This window comes from Pagrus pagrus, assembly GCF_965226575.1.
Source record: "Pagrus pagrus genome assembly, chromosome: 19".
Classification (NCBI taxonomy): domain Eukaryota; kingdom Metazoa; phylum Chordata; class Actinopteri; order Spariformes; family Sparidae; genus Pagrus; species Pagrus pagrus.
Window position 1 is genome coordinate 25883646 of NC_140203.1, and position 27979 is coordinate 25911624.

At 39.9% G+C, this 27979-nt stretch overlaps 1 protein-coding gene across 5 annotated transcripts; it reads right to left on the reverse strand.

The window, feature by feature from the left end:
* Nucleotides 1-405: 405 nt before the first annotated feature.
* il6st (interleukin 6 cytokine family signal transduce) lies at nucleotides 406-27911 on the reverse strand. 5 transcript variants are annotated; one of them, XM_084382968.1, is made up of 16 exons: nucleotides 27780-27869; nucleotides 27049-27130; nucleotides 20843-21145; nucleotides 20490-20634; nucleotides 18670-18830; nucleotides 18306-18460; nucleotides 16536-16698; nucleotides 16013-16095; nucleotides 14703-14976; nucleotides 13726-13896; nucleotides 11871-11972; nucleotides 7871-8017; nucleotides 7579-7719; nucleotides 6471-6567; nucleotides 4934-5015; nucleotides 406-1989 (listed from the first exon to the last, which is right to left on the reverse strand). In XM_084382968.1, exons 1-16 carry the CDS (start codon nucleotides 27852-27854, stop codon nucleotides 1357-1359), a joined length of 2814 nt encoding a protein of 937 aa, XP_084239094.1. In that variant the 5' UTR covers nucleotides 27855-27869; the 3' UTR covers nucleotides 406-1356. The 5 variants fall into 5 exon arrangements, with proteins under 5 accessions (XP_084239094.1, XP_084239096.1, XP_084239095.1 ...); XM_084382970.1 differs by having other exon boundaries at nucleotides 741-1989; nucleotides 27833-27911; XM_084382969.1 differs by having other exon boundaries at nucleotides 741-1989; nucleotides 18670-18827.
* Nucleotides 27912-27979: the final 68 nt, after the last annotated feature.

Consider the following 27979-nt stretch of genomic DNA (forward strand, 5'->3'; position numbering starts at 1 on the left):
GTTAATATTACAGAAGGTATTTAACCAAAAGCAAATTGAAGTTTGTAGTCACTGTAGGCTTCTTGATTGTTTGTTCCCACCCTAGTGTTGGAGGTTGATTGTCTGATCACTATCACCTGCTACTAGGGTGTGGCCTATTGAACATCAGTGCCTGTATCTCAGTATGTGTTGATCTTGAAGAAAGCCTAAGGCCGAAACTGTAAGACGCTTCTCTTCATGTTCTGTTCAGCAAGTTGTCCTATACCACTTTAATTTTATTATGCTAGCAGGTTTTCTCTCTCAAAGCTGCAGCTAAAACGAGATGTGAAATTTGAAGTTGGTCCAGCTAATTTAATAGTAACAAATATGCTGTACTGTTACAACCAACTAACGATTTAGAAAAACTGCAAAAATGGAACCACCAACACCAAAATGATCCTACATAAACTTAAGTGCTGCTTTAAACATACAATGCATGCATTATTTTTGTATTCATTCTTAAGTAGTTGGTCCTTTATATGATAAAAAAACTGAACATTTTTATTCTGGGATAAATTGCACTGCTCAGAAAGAAACAAGTTACCCATCTCTCGAATTGTACTAGCAAACTAGCAGTATTCTACATTTGGAAACATCAACATAAAAGACTTGCATCCTCAAATAAAACAGCAATCCTCAGACTAAATGATGCCTTGTGAGCTACAAACTATACATGAATCAGACATATACTAAATTAATTTCCTTTCTTTCACATTTCAAAAGGCAGTTAAACTTTTTTTTATTGAACATGCACTGGCATCATGTACCAACAGTCTGAACATGTGTTAATTGATTACATTCATGTGCAGTGTATATATATCAGTTGAAGACATACTCTATGTACTATAAAAAACAATGCCTGGGTAATATATTGTAACATTTCTGCAGGGGTCGAACTCCTCCACAAGAGGGCGGTACAGCCAGAAGCTGCTCAAAAAGACAGAAGCAACAGTGAAAGACAGTTTCGTCCTGTGGTACAGTCCATCACAGGTCCAACTGTGATTAACACGGGTATCATGTTCACAATTTCAGGAGACATTTTGCAATGCAGGAGACATTTACTATGTAGCTCAAAGTATTCACAGACATGTGTAGAGTAGGTTTTGGACATTATTCTACTATAAAGATAAGGCAGAATTATTTTCCAAGTGAGTGCAAAGCTAGCAACCCTGTGCTGTAAGCTCCGATTCCCATTGCACTTTACATAGTATGTTACCAAAGCATCCTGAACTATTTATACTAGGTTAAGTGCAAAAGACATAATGTTTCAAATAAATGGACATTAACAAAGGCACAGAACCATTCACATAGATAACACATGTAGGTCTGTCTGTGTTCTTACTGTGGCCTGTAGCCACCCAGCTGAGGCATGTAGCTGGAGACTGGTGCTGCTGGCAGCCAGTCAGCTGACTGGCCCTCTGTAGGTGTCGTCTGCTCAGAGTCCTCTTCCAGGGAATAGAAGTCCAGAGGCTCTAGGAGCTCCTGCTGCTCCATCTCCCGCTGGTTGCAGTCAGCAGGGTCGGTGCTGTCTTTGTTCTGTGCAGTGTGTGTGAAGCAGGGTTGTCGGGGGAAACGCTGCGACTGTCTGCTGCCCTCCTGCAGCACCATGTCAGGGTTCTCCTCAGAATCCAGCAGGGGCTGCGTGGACTCAGATCGTGAAAAAATGGCCTGCTGTGGTTGGGAGCCCGGGGTCTGACCCTTGTATCCAGTGGAGGCCATCACCGAGGAGTACTGAACGGTGCTGGCTGTGGTGTCAGCCATGTCGCCGCCCTCATCGCTGTCGGACACACTCTGGCGAGGTGAAGACATGCAGGAGGAGCCACCAATGCCGCTGCTGTGCTCCTCAGACAGATACTTGTCCTTCTTCAGAGGCAGACTGGCCTTATCTTCTTCATACACACACTTTCCATCACACACATCCACATCAAGCACACTGATGCCAGACAGACAATTCTCCTTTGGTGTCTCTGCCTGTAGAGGACAAATGGGGGGAAAAGGATTGTTTGAAAGTTCAATTACAAATCACACTTAAACCAAATAATGCCTGACACTACATATTTGTCTGTGGATACTGAGCACTGTCAGTGTCAATACTTAAGGACCGGACAGCTCTGCTCCTGGTCCCTCCTGTATTTACCAGTATTATGATTAGTTTTTTTCTTCCTGTGAGGACATCTTCCTTCCACACATTAAAATAATAAAAACTTAACACCCTGGTCCGGTCCTTTTCCAAACATGGCATTGTTGGCTTAAAGTCCTGATGATGGCGCTACAGCAACTGTCTGAAGCTTAAAACTTTGAAAATTCAAAACAAAATTAGTCGTCCATATTGCAACTGTAACTTTCAGCAAATTGTAGGCGCAATATGCAGAAATGTTCAGATGCTTTGAGCTGGCAGGAAGTAATGTATCTATTTACAGACTGTCCTCCATAAACCATGGATCCAAAGTATGAAATACCACTTTTACACCAAAATTAGCATGTACATGCAGGGTTTTTTCAAAAGTTGCTGAGGAGTGAGACATCTCACTTTCTTTCTGTTGAGAGAGTTGCACAATGCTCAGTACCAATCAGGCAGCTGACTAGGCTCAGACCACACGGAAGCCACAAATAATGGTTACTTTATTAATATCTTTAACTTCAGTCTCTCTTTCAAACTCAGCACTGACTGAGAAGGATGGGAAGATATGAACAAGCCAGCAGCCTTAACTTCAACACACATGATAGCATTACGCGTGAAAGGGAGAGTAAATCAGCGTGTTCACCCGCTTGTCTAGTTCACATTTTGGTGCACGTGGTGCAGAATGAATAGCTTATAACTACTCAGGCATTGTGCTGTGTGAATTAGAGTCATGTGACTTCAAGGTTTAATGCTAAATTTGGTCCAGTCAGCAGTAGTCTGCCACCTGGATGAACTGCCTAGCTGCATATCACATGTCTCATGTCTTCATGTGTTTAGGATACTAAGAAATGTCTTTTTTAAAGTCTAAGGCCATTATTTTTATAGCGGTATGTGCGGTAGAAAGAGTGCAGATGGTGTTGACAAAACTAGTAACAAGACTGAAAAGGTAAAGCTCCTTGAAATTAGAGCTGTGTGGGCCGTGTGGATCCACAAATGTTTTACTTTTGCTGATGACAGAAATCTGAGCACCAACACTTACTCCACCAGCAGAGAATAAATGTGCAGTCTTACTCTGTGCAGAAATGTACCATGTCTGAAATTCTTTAAATCTTTTCCTGATGTAGTTCATGATGGCAACAGGAGATATGGTCTAAAAGGTATCACAAACATCGCCCCTGCCCTCCAACTTGTTCTCCCATTCTCAATTCCAATTATGCAGTTACATTTTGTGATGCTTTTGCTTTATCATTCCTCAATTCCACCGAATCCACCAACATTTAATGATCAGTGCCTAGCCATCCTCAACCAAATTGCAAAAAATTAGAAAATATTAGATTCTAAATTCAGCCAGCCCCGTGCAGTCTTTCTATTCCCCCTGTTAATTCTGCCTCTTTACCCAGTTTCAATCAATTACATTGTTGAACAACACAGTCCACCGTATGAACTGATTCTCCTGTAGATTAGATAAAATCCCCACTGAAATGCTGAAGAAGATATTTTTCCACTGTCAGCCCTTTTATTTAAAATTGTCATGAAAGGAACCAGAAGTAAGGGAATCAGTAAAAAAAAATGTTCATCCCCTGTTGAAAAAAAGAAAGCTAATTTGAACCCTCTCTCCTTACAGTAAGTAACTAGAGAGAAACTAACTAGAGAAATGAATGTCATCTCAGTTTCTATCATTTATAACAATGGTCCGTTTATCAGTTTCCAGTTTAGTTGCTCTTGTCCTTTACTTTTTAATTTTAACTGCCATGTCTGGTTTTACTTTCTTCGTAAAGCAATTTATAACTCTGTTAAGAAAAGCGCTATATATTATATTTGTTGTTATTATTATGGTACCTACACAAGCAATGGCATAACAGGGAAAGCTACCAATTGCAGCACATTCGGTGATGGCTTATACTACCACACAGGGCAAAGCAATGAAAAATGCCTGAAGACAAGAACGAGGCAAAGAGAGCAGCCTTGCAAAAAAAAGAAAGGAGTTGTGCAAGTGTGGTGAAGTAGAGAGAAGGGAGGGGATTGCTAAAAACAGGAAGTTGGCTAAAATTATGACAACGCTTAAAGCAGCTTTAAATGACTTACTTGCTTATTCTCCAAACCTGCACCAGGTTACAGGACCTCCTCTCAATCTCACTCAAACAAGTTTCCAAACAAAGTGCTCTGGAACTGGAGAGCTTTTTTGTACAAAAACCATCCAGCTGAAATGAACTTGAAATGGTCTAGGTGAATTTAAGTTCCCCCAGTTAAGTGAATACTGGTTACCTAGACTTACGGTGAATGGTAAAAACGGAAGGAGTCTGTCTAATGAGCTGTAGTTAAGTTTGCAGCTCTGGATCAGGCAACAGAGCCTCCGTGTTGTTATTTCTAACACTACACTTCAATGTTTTACTTTCAGGAAGACACCCGATGGAACAGATCTATAAAACAGCACACCTTATAGTCTGTGTCTCTGCTCTGCTCCGTGTGTGGACCCACAGTCAAACACACACACACACAGGCAGCAGAGAGGAGAGGAGAAAGGCATTAGAAGCCCGACTGTTAGTCACAGCAAATGCAATAAAAACTCTCACACCGAGCTGAAAATGCACATGTATTCAAACAACAAAATATCTAGTTTTCCTTCTTTCAGTTTGGGCAGACGGTCCTGTTAGGGGGTGGGCAGCATATGTGTAAATCTGACTGGCACACTGGTCATGACTATCGGTGCATCTCTTCTTCTGGTTATACCGTTATAGTATAATGACAGCATGTTGGCACATGTACAGTGGTCAGTACAAAAAAAGTCCTTACTTTCAAAGGATAATGAGGAGACCAGGTTCCAATGGTGCTCTCTCCAGGGTTTGGAATCTGAGGCCAAAAATTCTCCTTGATCCTATAAGAGAAGAAACAATGAAGCATATATATCATCTTAGAAACTGTGGCACCAAAGCTAAAAATCGCACTACAATAACATAAAAATAAAGTATTCATTCACATTACATTCCTGCACAGTGGTGAACAGTAAAACATGAAGATATGTAAGCCCCAATTTTGCAGGGGGACAGTATGCAGAGTGGTGAATAGTTTTGATAGCGGACTGTCCTGTGGCTTAAGGCTAGGGTACGCTCAAAATGAACTAGTTGATACAAATGAAGCCTCTTAAAACTTCCCGTTTCTCCTTGACAGGGCCCTAACCGGTTTGTGACAGGTCCGTTACAGGTCCGTGCTTGGACCTGGAAGAGTCCGTGACTGGAATGAGATCCCCTGCGATGAGGTAGTAAACAGGCAGTGGTGCCAGGACAAAAATATTATAGTTCAAGAGCTGTTTTCTTGTTTGTTATTGTAGTTATATAAATGTAACTTCTCATGCTGTTAGATTACTGCTAGACCACACCATAAGGTGCGTGCAGAAATCCGAGAGCCAACATTTTTTTGCCACAGTGAAAATGTTATTATTGAAAGGCTAAACTTCTCTTGGCCGAGTGGCTTGGGAGATAACGGGAGGCAGGGTGATGACACACAGCAAGAAGCATTGGGTCAGACTTGAACCCTGGGTCTCTGCAGGGTGTCTGTATATGGGTTGCACCCTCTACCAACTAAGCTACTGGGGTGCGTTGAAATGAGACATTTTAATGATTTCATGTGCTTAAACACATTAATTAAACACAGTCTTCGTTTTCATGACTGAATAAACAAATTTCAGAATAATATACGTATAGTATATTCGAATTATAACTATTGATGCATTAATGTTTTCATAACTTTAGGGCTGCAGCAGGTAAAGGATGAACTAATTTGAACTAACTGTATATACTGCTGGGTGGCTTAATAATATAACCTAGCTACAACTCTAGATTATTGATATAAGTAAAGTAACCAGTAGGGCTAACACTAACTAAAGCTTTAAAATAAATCTAGGGGGATAAAAGTGTAATATTTGCCACTGAGATGTAATGGGGTAGAAGAATATGGTTTAGGTTTAAAGGGTATCCATGCTATATGTTTTTTCAGAGGGAAGCGCCATCTCATGGTGACATCCTGCAATTGAATGAATGGGCGTGTCTACAGTGGAATCTAGGCACACCCCCAGGAGGAGAGGGGGGAATCCCAGTGGCTGGGAACCGACTGGGAAACGGCCGGCAGTTGGCTGGGAGTGGAAAAACCGAGGCGGCTGTAACTGTAGCACCATGTCTAAGAGCTAAAGTGTTTGCAGCTTTTTTATTTTGCCAAACTGAATGAACACAAATGAATTGTACGAATTGGGACCCTACATCTATCCTCAAAGATAGTTTCAAACACTGCTCTGAGAGCATTAACATGTATGGGTGGGTGTCAAAGTGTAACTTACACATCTTTTTTGTAGATACAGAGCAGCATGGTCATTAAAACAATAAAGAGAAAGCCAAGGCTCACTCCGACCACGATACCCTCGATCTCTCCTGTGGCTGGGGGAGAAACAGAGGATATTTAAAGATGATAACATTATACTAACAATTCAAAAAGACAGACTAGGTACTGAGTGAAAACAAGCTTCACTTATGGCAGCTAAGCTGCTGTTTCTTTCCATGTACAATGCATGTAAATTGAGAGAGCTGTTTGCACTCCTCGTTACATCTGCAGTTATATATCTCTTGGGCTCATATAAAGACCCTTAGGATCTAGACATTCAGTGGATGTTTAATATCAGTGCTTGATTTCTTAAAGAAACAGAGGTAATCAAACAATTTTCTTTGGTACATTGTTTTCTATGAAGATGTCTGGGACCAATCTAAAAAATGCTAAGCTCAATCATGTGAGGAATGGCAAAATTGCCTTAAATGGGTGATTAAAGCAAACATAAAGTCAAAATTTACTGAGCTTGCCATGAAATGATCAGGGACGCAAAATGTTGTGCCTCTGCAGCTTTTTCTAGTTAGCGGGGTAGTCACAGAGAGAACAGTTGTAAATGAGGCCAGTTACAGTCATAGAGAAGTCTTCTCTGCTGCTTAAATAAACATCATAGGTAGTCCAGACTTAGTCCAGAGTATTACTGAAGTCTGCAAAAACTTAACTATCATATACGGTAACCCCACCAAATCCTCCTCTGCTTTGACACAACCGATTCACGCTAATGCCAAAAATTCTACAAAAATCTTTTTAAAAAAAAGCTGTTTTCATATAACATTATAACATTTATCTCATAAATTATGACTTGATTCTCAAAAACATAACTTTCTTTCCCCTCAAAATATGATTACCTTATGATGTATTATATTTTTTATTATTAACTTGCCAACCAGGCCTTTCTAAAGGGATCAAAAACCAGTATGCTAGATGTTGGAATCCAAATTGAACTTTGATTTATTATTTAGTTTAACATTTTAACATCTCAATGAAAAATATAAATCATCACATCATTTTGGGACATTTTTTGAACAGCCAGAACATTTTACTGTGTGGGGAAAGCTTACACTCACCATATTTCTGGGTTGTGAATGAGTGATTAAAGCCTCTGGCTGAGCCTTGGATGGTTGAAGCATTGATCCAAGCATCATACTTGGTGTTGCCTGACAGTGACCTCAGAGTGTATGAGGTGGTGTTAGCTGGTACTGTTACGGCTGCAAATCAGCAAAACAGAAATCAGCAAGTAAAACTGACAGATGGGATACTGTCAGAAAAAAATAATTCCCTTAGTCAAACACTAAACAGAAATCTATAAATGTAAACAAAAAAAAAGCCTATTCAGGATATAACTTGACAGGTACATACACTGTAATTCAGTCCCACTTGTATAGAATATTGTGTAGTTTGTGATGAAGCCTCGTCGTCTGTCTTGGGGAATCTCTTTCCACACCAGCTCTACGTCGTTACGTCCTGGTTTTCCATCGACTCTAATAGCTGGGCTTTCCAATGGAGCTGCAATTACAACAGTAACATAATTTATGTTAATCATACAAATGTGGCTCATCTCGTTTCAAAGAAAGGCCTGACAGGCTTCATGTCATGAAGCTCCAAGGCCACGCACCTTCTGGCAGAAAGAGTGGCAGTTTTAAAGAAAGAGAAACTGTGAGATGAGATTAGCCAAAGATTTTGGCTAATGTCAACCGAATATTTTGTTGTGCCAAGAATACCAGACAATGACAAAAGGCTGTTGTGCAGCAGATTGTAAAATGATAAAACATGCATGTATGAGCTTCCTGTAATTCTTCATTTGGTTACCGTTTATATTTTTTCATGACAATAAATATAACTATGAATGGACATCATGATGGTGACGGCGGTGTGTGCAGATGCAAAGGCCAGTAGCTCCCTCAAACCGTGCAACATTTTTGTTTAAATTTGTTATTTTTTGCCTTTAATGTCAGTCAAAGAATAGATTTCAAAATCCTGTTGTTGGTTTATAAAGCACTGTCTGGTTTCGGGCCAAAAGACATTTCTGATCTGCTGCCACGTTACGAACCATCCCGACCTCTGAGGTCGTCCAGGTCTGCTTTCAGTCCCTAGAGTCAAAACTCAACATGGAGAAGCAGCGTTCAGTTATTACATGCCACATATCTGGAACAAACTCCCAGAAAACTGCAGGTCTGCTCCAACTCTCACCTCTTTTAAATCAAGGCTGAAGACCTTTCTGTTTGCCAATGCCTTTCGCTGAAGCAATTTTAAGGCTTTGAACTGCACTGTCACTTTTATTTTCTATTCTTGGCTCTTTTTTTTTTTTTTTAAATTGAATAGTAATTTTTGCTGGATTTCTGTTGATCATTGTGATAGTTGGGCGACTCCGACCAATTCAGGGCAGAGTAATACCGGGTTCCGGGAACGCCGGAGCTAATAGGAAGAAAAGGTGTTTTTTCCTATTAAGCTGTTTTACCGCTGGACTGGGGGCCAACTCAGGGCTGAGTGGAACCAAGTGGAGTCAAGGGGTCTCTTAAGGTCATCACTGCTGGTTGGCTGCTTTTTTTCAGAATTTGTAGCGTAAACAAACTGAATTCATGGTTACGACCGGGACTTAAGGATAAATATAAAGTGCACTGGGACGAGTGACAAGTAGAACAATGGGAGGTAAATCCAGCAAAAACCAGGAAGCTGGCGTAGGAAACCTATTCTATTTTAGCCTACTTTCCTATTTCTTAAATTGTTTTAATGTTTTGTTTAAATGTATTTTAAATGCTTTTACTGTAACTTTTATGCGCCTGTAAAGCACTTTGCGCTGAAGCAATTTTAAGGCTTTGAACTGCACTGTGACTTTTATTTTCTATTCTTGTCTTTTTAAAAAAAAATTGAATAGTAATTTTTGCTGGATTTCTGTTGATCATTGTGATAGTTGGGCGACTCCGACCAATTCAGGGCAGAGTAACCGGGTTCTGGAAACGCCGGAGCTAACAGGAAGAAAAGGTGTTTTTTCCCTATTAAAGGGGACATATTATGCAAAACTGACTTTTTCCTTGCTTTAGTATGTATATTTGCGTATCCTGAGTGCCTCCCCACCCCCTAAGCATGAGTTTTGACAACTAAGTCAATATTTTGTACCTGGCAGAGTCAGGAATTGAGTCTCTAAGCGAGCCGTTTGGATTTCTTTTGCATACTCTTTGCGTATCTCCTCCCACATTACGCCAGCTACCTGAACGAGGATCCGCCATTTTTTTTCCCTCGCTAACTTGTACGTGACAGCCTGACCGCTACCATGTACAACCCGAAAGCCAAGCACTGCTGCTCTGTCGTCGGATGCACGGATCCTCATGTTTCGCTACATCGCCTCCCTACCAAAGAGGATATCAGAGCGAAGAGGCTACTTTTTATTTATCAGGGTCCCAGCTTCAGTGAGCAGAAGCGTTATGGTCTGTGCCAGTCACTTCACGCCGGACTGTTTCAGCAACCAGGGTCAGTATAACGCTGGACTGGCAACGAGATTGTCCCTTAAAAGATGGATCCATACCCACTGTCAATGATGGAACTGTAAGTATTTAAAAAACAGTATAGTTTGTGTTACTTTGGCCGTTTAGCACATGAGCTAACGCTAACCGTGGGTGTAAATATGAGGCTGAACTAACATTACATGTGAAGTTATCAACGTTGGGCTTACCGGCCGTAGGATTCACGATAATGTTAATGTTACGAAGCGTTAATTTGTCATATCAGCACTCTTTTAAAACATGACGGTGAATTGAGAAAATGAATTAGGATATTGAGATTTTATCGCTTCTAACCAGCCGGTGAACCACTGCTCGGCTGTTAACATGGGGAGGAGACGGGGTGAAATGTCTCAGTTGTTCGCGGACAGTGAGCTGCTGCTCCGCGGTGAACAAACAGAGGAGACGGTGTGAAATCGTCTCAGTTGTGTGTGTCAGTTGTTCGCGGACGTTTAGCTGCTGTTCCGCGGTGAACACGCAGAGGAAACGGTATGAACTGGTCTGTTATTCACAGCCAGTGAGCTACGTTGATTCATTAGCATGTTGTGCTAAAGGACAGTGTGTAAGCAAACTTCTAGAAGCGTGTCTTGTCTGCTGCTGTAGTTTGGCAGATGTCATGGCTCTGGGAGACTGTCCTCTGACCGTTTTTCTGTGTGTTGGTATACATGTAATACGTGTGTAGCGTTAGCCGTAGCATTAGCTGTAGCGTTAGCTGTAGGCTACAGCTAACGCTACAGCTAATGCTACAGCCTGTAGCGTTAGCTGCTGGCATGAGAGACCAGACCTGAGAGTATCAAAACGTTATCTGCAGTAAAGCAATCACTACTTTGTTTTGGAGCTGGAGACAGGGGCTACCTGCTACATGTCTGCTGTGCTACTATCAGTTATATGCAGGCACGGACACAGAAAAGCTGCGCCGCGCTGTGTATTGCTCCTTGTTTTTTTTTTTTTGTTTTGTTTTTTTTCCTCAACTTTATTGAAAGTTGCTGTGTAGTGCTTGTTGCCATGGCCCCGCGATGCCTTCCTCACGTCTTCCGGTCGGCAGGAAGAAGTGGGCGGCGCACGCAGTAGCTCATTAACATAATGAAAAAAAGTCACTGAATCCGGCCGCTTAGAGCAGGGCTGTGAAACTGGTGTGTAAACAACCCCGCTGTGCTCAATCCTTTGGTTTTTTCGACCAAAGCATGTTACTATCATTCCATTTAGACATCAAGGACCCATGTCAACAAGCAGAAATGAGCATAATATGTCACCTTTAAGCTGTTTTACCGCTGGATTGGCGGCAGACTTAGGGCTAAGTGGAACCAAGTGGAGACAAGGGGTCTCTTAAGGTCATCACTGCTGGTTGGCTGCTTTTTTTCAGAATTTGTAGCGCCAACAAACTGAATTCAAGGTGACGACCGGGACTTAAGGATAAATATAAAGTGAACTGAGACGAGTGACAAGTAGAACAATCAGAAGGTAAATCCAGCAAAAACCAGGAAGCTGGCGTAGGAAATGCTTTTAATGTAATTTTTATGCGCCTGTAAAGCACTTTGAGTTGCCTTGTGTCTGAATTGTGCTATATAAATAAACTTGCCTTGCCTTTAATACCAAAGTTGGGCAGCCTGGTGAATTACGTGTTAGCACGTTGCTCAGCTAATGTCGCTACTCCCTGTCTGGGATGATGCGGGACTAATGTCTCTTTAATAGAATGTTAAAACCAACATGGAAATAAAGAACTGTTGAGTCTCTCAGCTACTATAGAAAAATAAATGTTTGGGACTGCAAATGGGATTTTTATAAGATAATTTTGACCTCCTTTTAACATTCACAATGCTTCAAAATACAATGGTTGACTTCTTACAAGTATTTTATCTTACCTCCTTCCTCTAAAAAGGCTTTAACACTTGCTGGTTTCCCAATCCATCCAGAGTATATTGGATACACAGATACACTGTAGCAGACGAACTTCTCAAGGTTGCCTAGAGGTGACATTGAGATCAAAAGTTAAATCACACTAGTGCACTGCCCGCTCAAAACATGCCTCTTCTGAAAGGGCTGATTGCTTGGCCTCTGGTATTGCTGTTAGCAGCTTTCTCAAGAACCACTCATTCAAACTACTTCACACTCAACACTGCACTTCCTCGAGTCATTTGTGAAACCTTCTCTTTGTTTCCCAAAATCAAAATCTTTAATTAAGACAAACCCTTCCTGACAAACCGTTCAGTTTTCTTTCATGTTTGGTACATGAAACACTGCAACAGTATAATCCATCCTTTGTGTAATTCTTAACCTGTGAAGAGTTGCTCAGGTGAGAGGGTGTGGGCGAATGGGGAGTGACGGGTGGTAGGTTGCACCTTAATTTCAATTTATGAATATTTTAGATCACAACAAACTATTAAGCAAACCACTTTGCTTTGTTTTTAGAAATCTAATCTAAGATCCCTATGGATGATTGGTTTAAATATCTTATAAAAAACTATTATGTAGTTTTGTAGTCTGAATTAGTCAAGTCCCACTATTATGATGTAATGCAATACAGATTTTTCTGATCCTTTTGCACTTATATTACCAGAATATGGCTATGAAATAGTCTGCATTCACTGTTATCATCATAATGTAGTGCGAGTATTTGGAGTGCATTCAGAGTAGGGAAGGATTATGCTCAACAACTTGTTTTGACATTTTCTGTAAATGTTCAGACTTAAAAACCTGTAACAATTTTATATTGGAATCTATTGTGACCATGTACATATTAGCTGACCACAGCCTTCTCTCTATGATGCATCAAACTACACAACATTTTTTTTAACAGAAACCTCAAACATGTACAGAGAGTGAGTGATTCATTCTCAATAAAACAAATTGCAATGTTTGTTTATAATAACATCTGGGTAGAAAACCCCAGTATCACACTTAGTTTTAGTAGTGTTACTGCAATAAAAAAAAATAAAAAAGCATCAAGTGCATTTAAATTGTATGTAAGCTATTATTATTGCTTTGCTCACACTTATAAAGTGTAAACAGTAACCCTTTTCACACAGAGACTCTGCATTATCGCCACAGCGGCGGTTCGCCAATTCTCCACCGTTGGTTGTTCACACAGAACCAAGCAACTCTGGTGTAAAGACTAACCAGCGTGTAAGTCATACAGAAGGTCAGGAGGGCTGACCGTCGTGGTGATTTTTTTAACTGCAACAAACAGTTGGTGAGTTGAATTTTTTTGCTGGGGACAGACGCTGTTTTTCGGGCAGAAATATGACAAACAGTCGGTCGGACAGACACTTCTCCACAAATAACTGCTTTATTTTTTCCCTCATATAAGCCGGCTTATCCGTTCACACTGGTTCGGTACCTCCCAAGGCGCATCAGAGGCGCAGGGAAATTTCACCCCTCGCCGCATCCGAGACTTTCACACAGAGGAAGATGCGGAGAATTGGCGCAGGATCCCCGCATGCAAACGGCAGTGTGAATGGGCCTAGTGCTGCCAGTGTGTAAGTTATTATGCTTACTTTGTTAACAATGCTAGTTCCACTGAGCACTGGAAGCATCACCCATGATTGTTGTGATTTTGCATATTTCCAACATGCAAATCTACTGCCAGTTGTCTACCCAGAAATCACTGTTTCTAGCGCAACGTCGCAGCGATTCAGTTAATAAGGATTTAATGGCATGTTGAATTCATTGCAAACTCTGCTCAGATACTTTTCTTTCCCAATAAAGGAGAAACATCACCTTTAATGGCCGTGTGTCTGGTGCTTCTTTTTTCCCTCTGCCAGTCTGTCTGACCGTTGGCAGCCCACTCAACCACATACTCTGACACTGCTATACTTTTGGGGGATTTCCATTCCAGCCACAGCTGTCCTCCATGAGACGACAGATTCAGCCCTTCCACTGGGGCAAGATCTGTAACACACACACAAAAAATACACTCAGTATCATGTGTTGATGGAATGCTGCTTGGAGTATTTTGATTTTTTTTCTCTTCAATACATCATTTCTCACCCGTCTAGACTTGATTTAGACAAAGGTTGAGTTGTTTCTCCCATTTATGTAATATGTAAGTTGAAGGATTAAATTATTGTTTAAAGTATCATATTGGAAACAGCATGTCAGTAAAAATGTAATTACAATACCAGTCAGGACATTTTATCACATTATTGGTCTGGTTATTAGATTTCATTCAGGTTAAGTGCAAACTTTTCAATTTTCAGGAAATAACAACAGTATTTGGCTCAACAGGCATAACATATCCTTAACAAACACAATTTGGCATCATCAGTCCAGTCTAAAAGATAATTTAATTTGGAGTTCTAACCTGGATAATCAGGAGTGTTTTTTTGTCTCAATTGGTAATGATGATTCCTCACCTATAAAGCCAATTGCTCCTGCTACAGTGCTGCATGTCATCCTCACTAGTATATGTTTATATTTCATTTATACTGCTGGGACTGTGACCTTTTAAGATCCAGATACTGCAACGTCGTGATTCATTGTTCCTTCCATAGACAACTCCACAGAAAAAGACATGCTATCACTAAAAGAAGTCCTTACAGTAGCCGGGATATGCCAGCAATGACCGGCTTTAGTGCTACATATGACGAATTACATTGGTGCATAGTGTTGCAATATGTCCTCCCTACTGGTGTGGGAGTTTACACTGTAAATAGTACATGCAGCAGTTTAGAGTGTGGCCTGTAGGTCAGACTTACCCCGAACACCATATGCTTTATCAGGGATGACTAAAGATGCCTCAGCAGATTTCCCCACAGAATTGATGGCAGTGACACACACTTTAATAGATTTCTTGTCAGATAGGTGAATCTGTTTGAGGGAAGTGATCTCCTGCTGGCTAGAGCTGCCATCTGCCTCCGACCTGTTGACTGGGATGTGCTCCCACTCTCCACTTCCATTCTTGACTTTCTCCTTGTGGTCTTTAATCATTATGTCAAATCTCCGGATTTTCCCATTGGCAAACACAGGATCCTGTCACACAAGAAAGTCACACAGTGTAGATTAACTTTCAGCAAATTTGGTGCATTATTTTTTTTTTTTTCCAGTCACAACCTGACAGAACCTGCTGACAGAATATGGCACCAAATGCAATGCGTGCGTTTTAAATACAATAATGGACAATACTGGCTGTGGCTAAGACCAACAGTGTATTGAGTATATGTATTAGGAAAAATGTATTGTTAGTTTTATACTCTTCAGGGGAATTGTTTGATACAAAATTTAAATAATAGCCTTATTTGGGTTAAATCAATATCAAAATAATTTCTGGGTCCCCATATCAGAGATGGAAGCAGTGGAGGACTGCTAGTTTAGCTTTATCAAAAGGTGAGAAAAATAAACCATTGTCGTGTCAGTAGCTGTCAAGTAACACCTTGGAGTTGTTTTTGACAACTCGAAGGTGTCTGCTCTGAGCGCAGCTACAGTCGCTCTCTCACTCGGCCACACCACACACCTATTCCTTAAAGGAAGTGCGCTGCTCTTTTATGTAACACCATATATGGCTTGCATTTTGGGAGACACTACCAGTGCTTCTACAACTTCTCAAATGGTCTTCTGAGTGCGCCTGTGCACACTTGGAGGATGACTTAGAGATTCTACTATAGTTATACGTCATTGTTCCATATGAGTGATAACTTACATTTTTTTAAGTTTGAACATAAAATTAAGGTATTTGTTAAAAATATTAAGCAAACATTTGGGTCATCAACATTGTCTGGAAATGACTCATAAAAATATAAAATATCATAAAAACACCAAAATACAATGGAGTGGGGCTTTAAAGGGGTATCAACGAATGGCTTAGTCAGTCATAACCAAGGATGGGTCACAGTTCATCAATTTGGAAAACACAAGATTCTATAAAGGATATTACTAAATGGGTTCAGCAACACTTCATAAAACCATCACTTAACACAGTTTGTTTGCAAATGAGCGTAAGTAGTTGTAAGTGCATACACTAAGGTGTCAATTTTTTTTGTGTTACGCTGAATGTGACGTGGGAATTTACCTTACAAATAAACTGCACTAGTCGTTCATTTACTCTGTCCCCCTCAGCAATGATTCTCCATAAATCCGGTTTACCTATTGGTCCTAGGAAACAAAGAAAATCCAAAGAAAAAAAAAAAGAAACAACATATTATTGTTTACCAGAAGAACACAAGGAAAAAACATATCTTACAAATCTACAACATAGCATTAAACTGGGCAAATATGACAGACTCAAAATGTTCAGCATGTCGTTTACCATTGCATTGTGTTTGCATGCCTGAACACACTGTGGCAGTCAAGCCAATCACTTTCTCTGAACAGTACATATTCTTTAGATGCTACCAGCTTAATCTGATATCCGTGCTTTAAATATTGTGCGAGTGCAAGAAAGGTCTCAAGGATTTAGGACTCCTTCAAGTACAACAAAATAATGAGTAAACAATGAATTCATCTGAAGTCCTTGTTTCAACACTATGCTGTATTTGGTGGTCAGATACTTTTACTTTGTAAAAGTAGTCTGAACAGGCAGCCAGTAAACTCACGGTCTTCTGGTGTTCTCTTGGTAGCGTTGGTACTCCAGTCGCTCCAGTAACCGCGGCCTCGTGCAGCATTTTTGCAGCATACCTGAATGACATATACTGTGTCTGGCCGAAGGTTCTGTAGTCTAAAGGACTGTATGTACTTGTCAGTGTCCACAAGAGGTACCTAAAGGACATTAAACACATCTTGTTTAAGAAAAGACAAAAAGCAGACTTGTTGATTGATCAGACATACACTCCATTGCACCTGACTGAAAGAGAAAAGACAAAGTTCTGTAACACAGGCATTTGATTTTTAAATCTCAGCCCTGGTCGATGTGGTGACACCTTTGGTTACTGGTGCTAATAATTCACGTACCATATTAAGTTAAGAGCTAAGAGAATTCACATGAAATGCTTGCGTACGAACAAATGAGGAAATGATCTATATAACCTTGCGTTACGCGCCAATGCGAAATTTCCTTTTATAAATACCAAATCAACTTCGAGTGTGCATATACACATTTACATCCAGAGCTGATGTGCAGAATCAGGATCGGGGCTGATATGGGCATTTTATCACTGATTGGGATCAACAAAACATGGACCCAAGAGAGATGGAACCAAACTGATCGGGAGATCCTTCATCATGCAGCAAGACAATGACCATAAACACTCTACCAAAACAACCAAGGAGTTCATCAAGGGAAAGAAGTGGAAGGTTTTAGACAAGTCGATCTACAGACTTAAACCCTATTGAGCATTTTACCTGCTAAAGAGGAGACTGAAGGGAGAAACCCCCCGAAACAAACATCAACTGAAAGAGGCTGCGGTGAAAGCCTTGAGAAGCATCTCAAAAGAAGAATGCAAAGGTTTGGTGATGTCAGTGCAGTTACTGCAGTTATTGCAAGCAAAGGATCTGCAACTAAATGTTAAGTATTATTCACTCTATTATTTTAGGTCTACCTGTTCCTATATTTCTGCTCACCTAAAGATTTGTAGTTCCGCTACAAATGATGCAACCTTCTAAGTTTTGTCACAGATCTAGATGTAAATACCTGGAAATGAAAGCTGAAATGCTGCCCTCTTGTTTCATATTCATCTTTTGATGTCAAACCCAAATGTTTTCAGTGTACAGCAAAAATAAAGGAATGTGCCACGCTGTTCCAATAGTTTTGGAGGGGACTGCATCAGTTGGCCAATATTGGCCTATCACAGATATACAAGATCTTTTTTTTTTATTATTAATTGTTAATTAATTTTTTAATTAAAGATTATAATGCAGAAAAAGATGCTTGGCATAATTTATATTTATTCCAAGTTAAGTTTCCCATTTTAGTGCACTGCCATCATTTTTTGTTTAGTTTCTTTGACATTTTTTCCCCCTTTATTTACTCAGGGAGAGTGTGTGTATACAACTGACAATTGTAAATGTGTTTTATTGTATTCAGTGGGAGAAGTAAAGAAATGTTTAACATATACTTTGTATAAAAATAAAGTCTCTTGCAGCCATGACCTAAACCCAACAGGGAGTTGGCCATTTTTCATTTAGTGCTCATTTTGCCAATTTACAGTGTTGTACTTAACAAACTCCTCGGCAGTGGCAACAAGGTGAAATTCAATGATACAGTTCAGTAATCAATCTTAGTAAAGTTTCAATCTGCAGGGCCAAGAGGAAAAGTCAGGGACATCCAAATTCAGTAGGACTAATCCTCTGGGGATGCGAGTTCACCTCAGCATTTCCTGCCATGATGAAAATGACTGAATGCTCAAATATTACAAAAACAAACTTACGTAAGTCCAACTTTGAGATCCATTTTGGCAGAATCTGATTTGGTACGTTAATTTCAGGTATACTTCTTCCATAGGATGAGTCCAGTTTATGAGAAGCGAGGTGGGAAAACTCTTCTCTGAAATGACTTTGACGTCTGATGGAGGGTTTGTTTTCACTGCAACAAAAGACACAACAAGCTACAGTATATAAAATGCACAATAGGAATCATAAATCATCAATGATGCATCAATACCTTTGAGTCAAATTTCAGCATTGTGACTATGGTGCATATATATATATATTTTAGACAAGACTAATGGTAGCTCAGAACAAGCCATAAAGATGACAGTAAACCCTACTATAATACAAAAAGATTTAACTTACCAAACCAGTCAGCATCTTTATCCAGATGCTCCGACTCTATTCTTCCCAGTTCATTTTGTGCCACCACCCAGATTTTCAGTTGCATATGATGGGGAAAAATGGGTAGAAACACTTTGGTACTGTTTCCTTTTGTCTCAGTATGGTTCTCATTCCCACCCCTGCTGACGAAAGAATTTACCAGTCAGAGGAATTCAACATCACGTTCTACACTACTATACACATACTCGGTTATCTTCCAGTTTTTCCACATTTTCAACTTTTCACTGAAGAGCAAAACTGATGACTTAAGATAATACCAAGGAAGAAGGAAGTAGTGTCTGTTCTCTCACCTTGCAGTACAATGTTTATCTCTGTGGCTTAACCGTCAATTTGAGTAAAATCTGAAGCAAAATTATTTTGAATATATTGTTGATTCAATTCAATGTTTCAAAATAAATCTCGAGAGGTCTTGGCTGCAATATTCTCTTGAAGTATTGAAGTTAAATGTACATCAAACATGAGACACTTTGATAAGCAACATTATGCTTTCTGGGTTATTCCCTCTCATTTTGTGTGTTAAAGCTTTTTGTGCATGCAAAATGTCTGTAAAGTTCCAAAGCACGTGCCAGAGGGGGAGTTAATCTTTCCTAGAGAAAACACTGCTACCAGTTAACCAGCTCCAAAGCACCCCAGAGCATCACATTTCCTCCATGCTTGACAGTTGGTGTTAAGCACACCTCCAGCATCTCTTCATTAGTTCTGCATCTTACAAATGTTTTTTTATGTGATCATCACTCCTCAAACTTAGATTCGTCTTCCTCTGTCCATAGTCTGTGTTCTCATTGGCCAGTTTCAGATATGGCTTTGTCTTTGCTACTTTGCCTAGAATGTCAGCAACCTGGAGGCGCCTCCTCACTGTTGACATTGAGATTGGTGTTTGTTGGGTACTATTTAATGAAGCTGCCATTGAAGGACCTGTGTGGCTTTTCACAGACTAGAGACTGCTGTTCTTGTCCTCTCTCTGTTGTGCATCTTCCACATGTCTTTCTATTCTATTTTCTTATTTTTTTATATTGAAACTATAATCAAACCCACAAATGCTGATGCTCCAGATACTCAACTAGCCTAAAGAAGGCCAAATGCAATGCTTCTTTAATCAGTATAAACAGTTTTCAGCTGTGCTGACATGATTGCACAAGGGTTTTCTAATGATCAATAAACCTTTTAATACAATAAACTTGGATTAGCTAACACAATGTATCATTGGATACCAGGAGTGTTGGTTGCTGAACATGGTCCTCTGTACACATTTGTAGACATTCCATCTTGTAGAAAATCCACATTTACCACATTAATACTGTGTAGACTGTGTTACTGATCAATTTAATGTTTTTTTTAATTAAAAAACAAATTTATTTTCTTTCAAAAATAAGGGAATTTCCAGGTGACTCCAAACTTGAGCTGTAGTTAACACAGTACTTTGCAATGTTTTGGAAAGGTCATATCTAATCAGATTTATGGTGCGACTTTAACTTGTTCCAACATGACACATAAATATACAAATGGCAGGCTGTTTACTGAGTGAACTGCAAGAAGGGGGCAAGGCAGATATCATACAGGATAATCTAAGAACTACAAATGATAAGCCATGAAAAAAATGTAAATTATCACGTCCTCGGTGTCTGCAATAAAACACTTTGACAAAACATTCTTCCAATTACTCGAACAGCCAGCTTGACTTGAGTCCATCATTCTAAAATGAACCAGTACACAAATCTTTCAAAACTTTCTTAACAGACAGAAGTGGCTAATAAGGCAAAAATATCTAGTCTTATACTCACAATTCCTTAACATAAAGTGTGTAGCTTGTAGGAACATCTGTGGTACTACGTCCTACGTTTTTCCACTCACAGGTGATGGTTGAAGAGATTTCCTTTTTCACCTGAACTGCCACACAGGACAGATTCTCAGGCTTCCCTGGACGATCTGACATGGGGACAAACAACACAGATACATCATATTAACTTTTTTGGTGATGATGTGAATATCTTCTAAAATGTTTTTCCTGTATTTTCACTTTCAGCTTACATAAAGCTTGCACAGCAGACACAAGTTACAGAAATAATGATGAAACCTTAGATACAGGTGGTTAGGAAACAGCTATAGATTTTAAGGTTTGACAACAAAAACTTACAGCCTTTCGTAAGGATGATCCCATGCCTAAATCTGCTTTTGTTCAGGCAAACATGGTTCGAGACTTCCTTGCAGTAGCAAAATAACCATTCATGTTTTTCACCAATGACGGGGATAGTGACATTGAGAGATGATCTGTTGATCTTGGTGTACTGTTTATTGGAAACAGTAATATTCGACAGGTTCCAGTAGAGGTCCTCTGCGGTTACTTCATCTGTGTTGATGATCATACATGTAGCCGTGAAGTTAGTCCCAATCTCTAGCACTGGAGACTGTGGGGTTATCACCAAATGGTTGTAAAGTCCTGAAGACAAACACAACAATAAAACACTGTTAATCATGTTTTAAAATCAAACTCAACCAAAGCCATAATACCAGTAAAAACAAATAAATAAAACAAATAAAACATACAACTATTGTTATGTTTACATCTGGCGTCCACACTACTCATTTTAGGATGCCTCAAACAGAGACATTTGGAAACACTGCTGGCCCTGTTTTAGTTTGAAAACTTTGGGGTTAAGTGTTAATGTGGACGTGAAGAAATGGAGAATTTAGAAAAAAACAATGACGCTGGCACTGAAATTTGCTTGACGACTGGGTCTTAACAGTCATGATGTGTTCTTTCTGGACTCACACTTTTTTTGCACAAACAGAAACGAGCATTGGTGTCGTTAAGTAAACTATGAGTTGTCTTTACTTTGTTTGCTTCACTGTCTCCACTGCTGCCTCTCTACTCTGACTTTCGCTCTGTGTGTGTGTAGGAGAGCAGGAGAGGCTGCAACAATGTGATAAATTACACGTTAGAACATTAAAAGAACCGTTAATGTCAGAGATCATCAATACTATAGTATTTATTAATTTAGCCCCAGGGCCAGCTTAAAACTGGGTTTGGGTACCCATTCTGTGTCAAGACCCAGTGGGTTAAGATTTTTAACAAAATACTTATTTTTAAACCATGGTCTAGGTGAAAATACAATTCTTATTGGCTGGAGAATGTCAATCAACTTTTGATATACGAACACCCCTCAAGTCCTCAAGTAGTTCCAGTGAAACTGTCTGTTCACCTTTCTAAATGTTTAAATTAAAGTCTGTATCTAAAATCAGTGGCATTGGCATCAGCTGGCTGATTGACTGTTTGTCTACCATACTCAATGTTATTGACTTTGAATCTTGCTAACAAAACGTTAGCTTTTTGACTAATAGTTGAGAGGAGGGTTCAATGAGCTGAATGGACTAGTTTATCACCCGTTGCTAAGGCTGGCCTTCTTACTGAAGCAATGAACAACCTTTTCAATACACAAGAACCATATGGAATTGTAAGGATGGTTTCAGCAATTAGTTAAACTCTCAGCTGTTGCTAGGGAAACAGTTACTCCTTGTGAAAAAAAAAAGTTTGCAAATTGCAAAACATGGGAAAAAATGACATTCTTGGTCTTAATGTTTAATCTTTGGCAAGTGACCATGGTACAAGTGGGTTAATGCCCAACAGGGTGTCCATTATCAGGAATTAATTCCCGATTAAGGACACCTCAAAGGGCATTATCCCTTACTTGATGGAAATGTCTCCACAACACCTGGAAAGCTCTTTGTGTGTTTTAAACATTTTACTTCAGACTGCTTTGAGGACCAGTATGAAACTAAGAGCCAAGCACAGGAACGGCTCTGTTATTGGCTGCAAGAGTCAGCACAAAAGTTTCTGTCTACTGTTTTTATCTGAGAATGTCAAGACCCAGACCCAGACCCAGACCCATGACCAATGTGACGGAATGTCTCCACAGTAACTGGAAAACTACTGAATTCTGTGTTTTACTTCCAGACGGCTCCAGTGATTTCACAAGCTCAAGGATGTGTGAACTTTACTTCTGACTGCAAAATCAACAAGGGCCAGTAACTGTACAAGGTCCAGAATGGAACGATACCAGCTGTTTATGTTCCAACTTGGAAGCTCGAAGTTCTGCCAAATATTATGGTGTTTTACAGTTTATATTGTTTCCCCAGGTGTTAGTGTATTGCTTAGCTAATGTTGAACTAATGTTGTAATATTAAACGACAGTCAAGAGAAACTGTATGAATGTTAAGTCTCATTTGAAGCAACTAAAAAACAAGTAGTAGGTTGGAAGCTAGCAAGTGTTTTTTAATGTTGCTTTGTGTGTTTATACTGCAGTGCTAGCTCAGCTATCATTAGCTTAGTTGTTAATATGAAGCCTGTTTTGCTCTGGGTTTCTTGCTGGTATGTATGTGTGTGTTGCTGCCGTGTGTAAATTTACTTGATATACATGCCCCAAATATAACTATTTAGGTACGAGTGAAAAAGAAACGGTCAAACTGCAGAAATTCATTTGCTGGGAAATTGTGTGTAACTCTGATTTATACCCAGCATTTAGTTTGCTAAGACCATACAATGAACAAAAACATTAAAGTTTGTAAACCCATTCTAGTAGATGCCTAAAAGAAAAATATGAACGTTACATCAATTTTATGTTCAGATTAAAAAAAGGGAAATGAAAAAACAGGCTGGATGTTATTGACTTCTTCGTGTGTTGCACTTGATAAGCGTGCAGCAAATTCACCCACCAACAGTTCAGTGTGATTGTTACTCAATCAATCAACACCATGGCTGCACTGGAACCATACCTAATATAATAAAGACTTATTTGAAACTGGCAAGACACATGCAGAGATTTCGACCACACTGCCTATAGAGGCGGTTGTTCAGTCATTTTCAAGCCAGTTAACGAACTAAAAAGCATAATGGGGAAGATGAAATGACAATTCTATTGAAAATACAAAAAAGGGTAAACTGGCCCTTTTTTGCATTTTCACAAATAGAATCAAGTTTTCTTATAGTAGTCTTTAGCCCCTCTGAGACAATGTAGTACAGAATTAATGAGTCTAAGCAAAGTGGTTTTTGATCTGGACCCGGTCTCATGTGGTCTAGACATGAAAACAGCAGTGAAATGAACGGTAAAAATAAATAAAAGGATTATCAAACCCTGTGATGTCCCCTGTCATACTGGAGTATTGGCTTCTTGAGACTTTTAATACTGAGCAGGCAGAACCACAGCAAATAGGTGGGAATAGAAATACAACTGAAAATCAGTTTACCATGAGCAAGGACAATAAGAAAAAAAAGTTTGAGCTAAAATGATCAAAATTTAGGATTGTAACCCAATTACAGACCAGGGAGGCAAATCATATTTTTCCCAGGATGGGGGTTCATGGCCCCCCGTCACCCTGGGATTTATGCCTATGTGATTTGACATACAAGCTTTTAGTTTATGTCTGACCCCCATCACCCACTAGGTGACTGTTAACATCCACCGGGTACTAGCCAGCGACTAGCTAACTGTCACTCATTCTTCAAATTATTTATTCTTACTTCCCGTGCATAAGACTGTCTACCACTGAGCAATAACTTCATATTTATGTGCAATACACATCCATTTTGAGCAATACATCCATATTGTGCAATATTACATTCAAGCCACTGTGCTAGGGATGGGTACCGAAACCCGGTATTAAACTGGTTCCGTGGTTAAATTTAGAAAGACCGTGGTATCAATCAGCTCCAACGCAATCGGTATTGAAAAAATTAAGGCATTCATATATGATGGATTTTAACTATTCCCAATCCTGAACACAGATCTGTGTAGGAGCCTGATCTGTGCAGGGGGCGGGGCAGGCTCTCACTGTCTGTCCGTTACCTCACACACGCCGGCACAGACAGAGAGTGCTGAGTGGCAATAATGGAGAGAGCCAAACGTTCAAACGCTTGGTCATACTTCACGAGAATCCATGCAGACAATGCTCATCACCAAAAGTGAAACAAGTCTTCTGCTTGTAAGGGCGGGAACACGAGCAATCTTTCAGAAACATCTAGCGAAAGTACATCACATACAGACGGAGAATATACACAGTTTGACAGCCTAGCTCGTAGTTCCTCTCCTGTTTCCCATCTGCATCAGGTATGTTATGCTAGCAGGAGCCCACACAAAGTTAATTAAATTATACAGATATGGGTTGATAGCCATTAGTAACCATTAGTCACCTGAATGTTTAGCTATGCGGTCATGAATTCTGTCCGACGTGGTGAAAGCATCGTGAGTTTCTGTTTGGACTCCCACTAGGGGTAGACCGATTATCAGCCTGCCCGATTAACAGGGCTGATATTCAGCATTTATCATATCAGTATTTGTGTTTTTTGTGTCCATTTGCCAATAAAATAAGCTGACTTGCAATGCAATACTTTGGCTCCGATACAGCCTCTGCTCTCTGTAGTTACCACTCTGTGGTCTCACTCAGTGTCCCACATACAACACTCTGATGGGGCAAGTAATAGCCCATCAGCACTGAATAATCAGAATCTGCAAAGTTTTTATCATTAGAGATGCAAGTACATCAATGTGCCCTGCATCGATATGAATGTACTATGAATCGTTCAATACTTTTGTAGTTTATTAGACAGTTTCTCTGGCTACAACTTGGGGAGGTCTAAGGGTATCACACAGTAATCATTTTACATTTGTCCCCCCTAACTGCCAAGGTGAGATTCCTGTGCTTGGCTCTGACATACAATATATAATCATAATGTCAAGATGTTTATTAATGCAACAAGTCTTTTCTTGTCCGTTTACTGCAAAAGTCATAATCACAATCACGATTCGCAACAGCCAGTCCTAGGTACCTCAAAATGCAGTGTTTCCCCTACCGTTGTATAGGGGGGCGCCCCCGAAAGTCAAGTTAATTTCATTTATATCACCAAATCACAACAGAAGTCATTTCAGGTCACTTTTCTTATAGAACAGGTCTGGACCATGTTCTTTTAATAAATAATGATGTGACTGATCTAATTTAAGCGAGGATATTTCATTTCATTTTCTTCATCGTCGCGCATCTACGCTTCTCCTCCGCTCTCTGTTTTACGATGGGCGGAGCTTCGCACCGGCGTACACACAAACAAACACGTGAACACACACCTACAGACAGACACGGAGAGAAGAGGACAACATGTCGCGTCGACCCCCACTGCCTGAAAAACAGGCGAAAATATCCACGTTTTTTTAAGCGCACTCAAAGTGATTCTGGCGAGGCAGACGTTAGCTCTGCTGCTAGTAGTAGCGAGAGTATCTCTGCTGGTTCAAGCACAGAGCAGAGTACATCCATGGAGCAGAGCAGTAGCCCACCTGCTTCACCCCCTCCCCCCGACAAGCAGGCCAAGTCCAGTCACCATAGGTTGACAGGGTTCGACCCAACTTGGCTGTCAGAGAGGAAGTATTCCTCCTGGCTGTACAAAACTGATATTGGTAAGTACACAAAAAAAGAGAAACAAATAAAACACAGATAGATGGTTAAATAAACAAAAGTAGATAGATAGATAGATAGATAGATAGATAGATAGATAGATAAAACCATTGCAAATAGTTGTTAATAGTTGTAAATAGTTGTGAGTAATTGTATCTGTAATTTGTACGAAAAGGAAAGATATTGCAAAAGTAGTTGTAATTGTTGGAGAGTGTTCTAAAGTATTGTTATTAAAATGATTCCTGTTTGTTAACTGTCAGCCTGTTTGGCCTGCTGCTCCCCCCCCAAAAAAAAACAAAACAAAAAAAACGTCAACCTAGGGGAAATACTGAAATGGTACTAAGTACAGTACTAGAGTAAATTGTAGTTGGTTAGATTCCATCACTGGTTATTCTCAAGTCTGGCACCAAGATTTTAATTTTTACTGCAAATGTATATCACTTCCAATTATCAGTAATCAGTCTCCATGGTTATAAATAACTGATATCAGCCCTGAAAAATCCATTTCAGTCGACACCTCATTTAGACGATGTTATTTATTGATGTCTTTACGTTTGTCACTTGACAACATTACATTTAAACAAAATCACACATACATAGTACATACATAAACTTTAGACATCTTTACGGTCATCAACTCAACCTAAAGGAAGGGCGTGGACTGCTGTGAAGGGGGACAGCAGCAAACGCATTTTGAAATTTAAAAGAGGGACCACCTACAAACAATATCAATTTAAGTGCACGCTATATCGCTTCAGAGCCACCAGAGTCAGATTTTCTGATGCGTCTTTATCGCCCCCGAGCCAAAAGTAAAAAAATAAGCAATTAGCCTGTTTCCGAATAGGCACATGAACGGGCAATGTACTGAAATGTACTGTAAATTAAGGAAAAAATGTTACTGACCTACTCCGGCAGGTACAGCAGAGGCAAGGCAAGCTAACACCAACAATTGGAGCACTCCCGTCAGCACCATGTTGACCACTCGCTAAAACAGAGACAGAGAAAATGTCTGGAAAAGGCAGCACAGGTATTATCACTTATGTCTAAAACATTATATTTAGCTACAACCTTACAAACTTTACAGGTAGTCGTAACACATCATGCCGTAACGCCTAGGTTTGCTTAACTACTAGCTAAATTTGTTATGTTGTTAGCTAGTGACTACCGTCCAGTTTTAAAAATATAAAAAATACATGAAAATAGCACAGACGATGAAAAAAAGGCACAGGTGGTAGCGCATGGCAAAGAAAGTATAGGTTGCAGTAACGTTAACATTAGTCAGTGTTGCAAATCGCCATCACACTGCTATCGATGCTAACGCCATATTGTTTCCGAAATCAAGAGCAAGAAGTTAACTTACCCGTCTGGCGTCAATATCCGTTCATGTATAATGTGTGCTAGATTAAAACCTGTTTTTTAAAAAAACGTAAAAAAACAAAAGCTATGGCTTAAATTTAACAATCGCTAGATTAAGTTAAACACATGTTAACGCTGTCTACCATTTGTGTCACGTCCGTGCTAATTCTGAGGAACGCCCGCCCACTTCCCGTCAAGGGAAACTTGTGTCGCAACATTTGCGGTGTTGCGCCATAATTACACGATCTTATATCATGCCGATGGACTAAAGTCGTTACCGTTAAGCGTTCGCCCAACCACTGACAGCTTAGGGCTCTGCTGAAATGCTCACCGAAGCCATATTCTTTGGTCATTTATCAGACTCTTTGGACGAATTGAGTTTTCCTGTTTCGCGTCTTGAACGCCCCACACTGTTGTTTTCCGGTATGTCTCCGCCCTCCTGTTCACAAGTAAGGGCATACCCATAAATGTTCCTGGA

What these genes read in the sequence shown, in the direction of transcription:
- il6st (XM_084382968.1), bottom strand. Translation starts at nt 27,854, where the DNA reads ATGACCAAAGAATATGGCTTCGGTGAGCATTTCAGCAGAGCCCTAAGC. An exon ending in TGCTGTACCTGCCGGAGTAG is followed by an intron (nt 21,146 to 27,048) that starts GTCAGTAACATT and finishes GTTTGTCTTCAG; the next exon opens with GACTTTACAACCATTTGGTG. An exon ending in ACACTTTATGTTAAGGAATT is followed by an intron (nt 18,831 to 20,489) that starts GTGAGTATAAGA and finishes TTCTTTCGTCAG; the next exon opens with CAGGGGTGGGAATGAGAACC.